The sequence below is a fragment of the Contarinia nasturtii genome, unplaced genomic scaffold (assembly GCF_009176525.2).
Source record: "Contarinia nasturtii isolate CC-2019 unplaced genomic scaffold, AAFC_CNas_1.1 Cnas_scaffold_2611, whole genome shotgun sequence".
NCBI classification, from domain to species: domain Eukaryota; kingdom Metazoa; phylum Arthropoda; class Insecta; order Diptera; family Cecidomyiidae; genus Contarinia; species Contarinia nasturtii.
In genome coordinates this window covers 249,059-255,058 of record NW_022199931.1, presented here as the reverse complement: position 1 = coordinate 255,058, position 6,000 = coordinate 249,059, and the positions used below count along the sequence as shown (strand labels likewise).

The following is a 6,000-nucleotide window of genomic DNA, read 5'->3' as shown; positions in this document are numbered from 1 at the left end:
CTTTACACAACGGATGCACTGGAGTAATATGTGAGATTCCCTCTTTGATTTGATTATTAAATTTCATTATTGTTAGATATTAATCAGAAATGTCGTTAAATCCAACACAGATTTTGCTGGATCATTGGTATCAGTGGACGGAGTGGAATGAGGATCCATTTAAGTTGAATATCGATGGAACAGCAGACATTTCGTCAATTCCATTTCCAACGATCACTTTTTGCCCAGTAGCGAAGACCACAAGGGAGAAAATTGATGTAACAATTCGATTTCGAATTTATCTGACATTCAGTAAGAAATTGATATGAAGAATTGTTTGACTTTGCAGGGGATAAAAGCACGCATATATGTAGTGGATTATTAACAAATTGTCCAAAATTAGCTCAAAGGCAACTTTTTACTACCAAAAAGGGCGAAATGTTTCGTGATAAATGCAATTGTATGCCCGCATGTACATTGTACACTTATCAAATAGAACACGGTAATTGAACGGATTCAGATGGATAATGGAAATGTAATGAAATTTATCGAAATTGGTTCTTTTCGGATTTTATATTGACTTAACGATTGTCTTCTAACTTCTGACCGTTAAGGTATAGGTTTAAAAAGGTAAATTGTTTTGCTTAAAAGAATTTCATTTCAAAAATCAATTCAAATGCTCTTCAGAATACCGGCACTGCACTCATAATGAGGCTTAATTGCTATGAATGTTTATTTTATAGACACATTCATTGTCGTATTTACAGCCCATAAATTTAAACGTTTCAATTGAAAATAACGTGCGCTTTTGCTGCACTTCAATTTCCACATAAAATAAGTTCAAAATGCAAACCAAGCCAACAACATGATATCATCACCTCAATCAAAAAAATCAGCTGTGTAAAAAGTAGACGAGCTATTTTATTGAGTGCATACAGGTGTGAATGAGTCTCCAATAAATGGATCTAGTAGTAATCTTCAAAAAATTCTTCGAATGTATGTTCAACGCCGCTGTACGCGGACGCGCTTGCATGTATGTACTATCGTGCTAGCATCTTGTGAATATTGATGAGTGAATATTTTTCCATAAATATTTACATAACTTCATTTCATATGCGATCAGATTTTGCTTTTTAAAAAATGCACGATTGTGAATTAATATCATAGAATTGCTGTTTATATTGTTTCTGAATCGTGGAATTGTTATTGTGTTCAATGAGTAAAATGCCATATTTTCGTTTAGTCTACATGAGCCTTTTCACATTTTAGTTACAATTATAATTTATGTTCTGCCAATACAAACATCACAATTTGGTTACATAAATCGCAATTGTTTATAATTATAAATCCGCAAACGAAGTAAACCTGTTTGATACAGCATCGAAAAGTACGACTGTAAAACACGATTGACCAGCATACCTTATTGTATTCTTCTTTCAACAAAAATAGTCGCGCAAAAGATCGCACACCGAACATACATCATTTGTTCTCTTCACCATTTGATATTTGTTCTCTTCACCGTTGAATAGCAAACAACCGGTTTGACGTAGTGTCTGTGGAAAAGAACAATCTTCAGATTGTAGATAAAAAGTAGCGAATATGCAAGAAGCGAGTGTGAAATTTCAGTATTTTGCTGCATTTGTGGGTAATTTTCAGTGAATCAATTGAATTTGTTAAATTTCATTATTAACCATGTGGGTTATTCCGTTTTGTTCAGTGAATTTGTTGACAGTAAGCTATGGAATTACCCTCGGTTGGCCATCACCAAACATCTTACTTTTAATATCGGACGAATCACCATTGCCATCCGGTAAAATAACATTAGAAAGTGCATCATGGATTGCATCGCTACTTGGTGTTGGTGCATTGTTTGGCAATCTATTTTTTGGTTTTATAATCAATAAATTCGGACGCAAAATGCCACTGCTTCTACTCTCCATTCCGACCATCGTAAGCATCTGAGCCATTGTGCGAACACATTTAACACGAATTTATCGATTTTCTTTGATTCGACAGATAAGTTGGTTGCTGATTTGGTTTGCACAAAATATTTACTATTTGCACGCAGCTAGAACACTGATCGGAGTCGTTGGCGGTGGAGTTTTTGTAATTGTGCCATTATTTCTCTCCGAAATCGCAAGCGATCGGTAGAATACACATTTTAATTATAGATTTATGATGATGACTCGATGATTTATAACCTCATTTCGTTTCACAGAGTTCGCGGTTTTCTCGGCTCAACATTTATTTTAAGTGCCAATTTTGGCATTTTATTGGCTTTCGTTATTGGAAACTACTGTGACTTTTATACGTCTCCAAAAGTTGCAATTGTTTTAATGATTGTTTACATTGTTTTGTTCTATTTTTTCCCCGAGTCACCCACATTTCTTGCGAAACAAGGCAATTTATCGGTGAGTAGCAAGCGGCATAATTGCACGCAACTCGAGCGTAGAACATAAAAGTGACGGAGAGCTGCTCACGATTGCGCAATGTGGTCGTACGTATGTTGCGTTCTATGTTCAGCTCTGGTAGCCGGAGAGACGCGAACGTGCTTTTTCTACATCAACAACAACAAATCATTAATGATCATTAGTGCCTATTGTGATTGATCAAATGTATGTTTCTTTGCAGGCGGCCGAAGATTCGATTCGTTTTTATCGCGGCATTCGTGAGAATTATGAGGAGTCACAGTTGCTTCAGTTGGAAATGGCTAAATTGAAAAATTCAGTCGGCGACACCAAATCTGACCAAAACCATGGCAACTCATTCATTTTGTCTGATTTGTCAGAGAATCCAGCGCGTAAAGCAATTACAATCGGAATTGTTCTTGTTATATTGAATCAATTCAGTGGTTTCTTCGCAATGACAAATTACACCGGACTTATTTTCAAAGAAGCCGATTCAACTCTGCCGCCTAACATATCGGCAATCATCGTTGCGATTGTTCAAATTGTCGGTTCATACATGGCATCTTTATTCGTCGACCGCGCAGGAAGAAAGGTAAACATTTGTTTTTCGCACAAATCATTGTTCTGAATGCATTTTTTTTCGTTTTTAGTTCTTATTTGCCGTGTCGGCGGTCGGGATGGCGGTGGGATTGGTCGTATTGGGAGTATACATGATGCTGAAATCATGGCAATATCATGTTGAATCAGTTAATTGGATTCCAATTGTGGCATTCTCATTCGTTATTTTCATTGCGTCATGGGGAATTGCCTCTCTGCCATTCTTGATTATTGCTGAAATAATGCCGGAAAATGTGAAAGATTTTGGTGTTACATTTTGTACGGCACTTATGTGCTGTTTTACATTCATCATAGTTAAATGCTTGCCACTTTTAAGCGATGTGCTCGGATTTCATGGAACGTTGTTTCTATTTGCCGCTGTTTGCTTATGTTCGGAACTTTATCTTCACTTTAATATGCCGGAAACCAAAGGAAAAAGTTATGAACAAATTATGGATTCACTTCAGTAGAAACGACAGAGATAGGGGAGATTAATTTTTAGTAAACATTTATTTTTATATTATTATCAATTCACATAATTTGGAACATAAATCAAGTGCAATGAAATTTGATAAGAATTGTAAAAAATTCGGAGTTTTTCTTTGCATTTGTTGGTGATGATATAAAGAATCTTTTATTCGCTGTTTGAAATCTTTAGGGGGAGGTAAATATTTGTTTAATAAAAACAGATTTTTCGAAAACATTGCAGCAAAGTTAATCTTATGAATTCAAAAGAAGCATACATTTGAGGACAGCATTTGGAACTGAATTTTAGCTCATTCTGTCTGTTTTACGTGCTTCGCTTTTCTGTCTATAGTTATTCAAATCAATCAAATCAAAAAATGAAATAAAAACAGTGAATTCAAAAAATCAGTCCAGTTTTTTGCATTCAATGTTCTCTCGATTAAATTGAAGAAAAAAAGCGAAAATAAATCACCGAAAAGCAATCATTATTTAATTCTTTATTATTAATGGGTCATTACTCTTTTTGATAATTCATTGGAATTCGAATTTTTATGCCAACGTCTGAATAAATAGATAAAATGAGAAGAAAGGATCAATTGTTATTCTTGAACCAACCGTGTTTTCAATTTGTATGACTGTCAACACGCCAACTGAATGTGATCAACTTCATCGTGGTTCTTTGAATCACCAACACAATTGCAGCTCTACGCGCCATTTTTCACCGAGTCCGTGGATTACGCTGATTCACTATTACACACAGTGAGAGACGCTCACAAGCAGACGGCCATTGGTGGAAGATACACGTTTTGTACAGACAGTATTAGAATTTTATTTGTGCACAAACCAAATTAAAAGGTGAGCTTTCGAAATATTGGCTATTCAATTCATTCAGATAATCAAATTTGTTGAAAATCTATCTTGAATTTAGTGGAGAAATCATGCGCTATGATTTTATTTTATTTGTGGAAAGTTTTGATATAAAATGAGTTTGCTGCAGATTTTGTGCAATAAAAATTGGATAATAGTTCTTTTTTTTCAGGAAATTCATCAAGTTTTGGTGATTTTCCTATCCTACATTTGTGGTTGAATTTGAAAATCAAACTTGATTAATCATGCAGTGTGGTCCATATTTCTCAGAAATTCGATGACGTCATCTCATAACCTTTGTTTCGCAACACTTTGACATTTTTGATGCTTGTGTATTAGTTGTGTAGCACACACATCGCTAGTAACTGATTTTTTTCTCTGTCTTTCTGATTTGTCTTGGTTAGACACAATGAATCCATATCAGAGCGAAGGAACTTGCTGTGGAAAGATGAAACGCAAATGTAAATGCAAACGATCAGCCAGAAAGGTTACTGTGAAGCAAGAAGTTGTGGTCAAAGAAGAACCCACGGATGGCATCGAAATGCTTCATTATCCACTACCACCGTCACCAGTCGAAGCTAACGCCTCAATCAAATCAGAGAGCGAAAGTGACAGCGAAGTCGAACCTGTGAAGAAGGAAATCAAATGCGAAGACGAATGCTTGACGGAAAAAGACGAAATAGAAGAAGATAGAGATGAATTAGTTGGTAAAGACTCAAGCGGACCAAGACCAAAGTTGAACAGCAAGGGAGCAAATCGTAAACGAAAAGGCGATGGCAAGAAGAACAAAGGCACAAAAAGAGATCGCAACGGGAAAATATCGAAAAAACTAGTGGCAAGTGGACAGAAGAAACACAAATGTCATTTGTGTGATTATGCTTCATCACACAAATCACATCTCACAATACATATTCGAACCCACACTGGCGAGAAGCCTTTTGAATGCGAAATATGTGCCTTGGCTTTTGCAGACAAAAGCAATTTGAAAAAGCACAAGAAAATCCATAGTCTAAAATTTCCGTTCAATTGTTCAAAGTGTCGTAGAGGATTTACAGAAGAAGCTGTAAAGATCAACCATGAAAATGGATGCAAAGTTCACCAGTACGCATGCTACCTATGTGGAACAGCCATTCGGGACATGTCAAATCTAAAGCAACACATGCGAATCCATAGTGGCGTTAAGCCATTCGAATGCCATGTGTGTTCCAGAGCATTTGCAATCAAATATAATCTCAACATTCATTTGCGAACTCACGTCAAGCAACTGTCAAGAAGTGCTATCGACCATTTGTACAAGAAGGCGATAAGAAAGCACACGAAGAACGTTGTAATCGTCGCCTGAATCAGTGCTACGTGTGTAAAGATTTAAAGACAGATTCACGTCACTTAAAGCTTCACATGCGAAGCCATCATACGGGTGAAAAACCATTTCCATGCAAACTATGCGATGCACGATTTGCAGTGCAAGGTAGTGTAAAACACCACATGAAAAGCGTTCACCGTCAAACATTGTAACGTAATATTCATTCAAAACCTTTAAATTCATTTCGTTCATAAAACACTTCAGGTTTTATTTCCGTCTTCAAAAAACAAAAATCACAAAGTCAAAACAAAATCAATAAATGTATCTTTCTTGGCTTCAATCAACACATATGTAAATCCTAACCAACTCTATCTACTGACC

General features: G+C 36.0%; 2 protein-coding genes across 2 annotated transcripts; both read left to right on the top strand.

The window, feature by feature from the left end:
• Positions 1-1,296: 1,296 nt before the first annotated feature.
• LOC116348649 (facilitated trehalose transporter Tret1-like) lies at positions 1,297-3,469 on the top strand. Its single transcript, XM_031779709.1, has 6 exons — positions 1,297-1,624; positions 1,697-1,929; positions 1,996-2,126; positions 2,198-2,390; positions 2,611-2,979; positions 3,038-3,469. The coding sequence occupies exons 1-6, from the start codon at positions 1,579-1,581 to the stop codon at positions 3,452-3,454; spliced, it is 1,389 nt and encodes a 462-aa protein (XP_031635569.1). The 5' UTR covers positions 1,297-1,578; the 3' UTR covers positions 3,455-3,469.
• A 796-nt stretch (positions 3,470-4,265) lies between these two features.
• On the top strand, positions 4,266-5,793 carry LOC116348670 (zinc finger protein 239-like). The gene is made up of 2 exons (XM_031779740.1): positions 4,266-4,304; positions 4,489-5,793. The coding sequence occupies exon 2, from the start codon at positions 4,726-4,728 to the stop codon at positions 5,656-5,658; it is 933 nt and encodes a 310-aa protein (XP_031635600.1). The 5' UTR covers positions 4,266-4,304; positions 4,489-4,725; the 3' UTR covers positions 5,659-5,793.
• Positions 5,794-6,000: the final 207 nt, after the last annotated feature.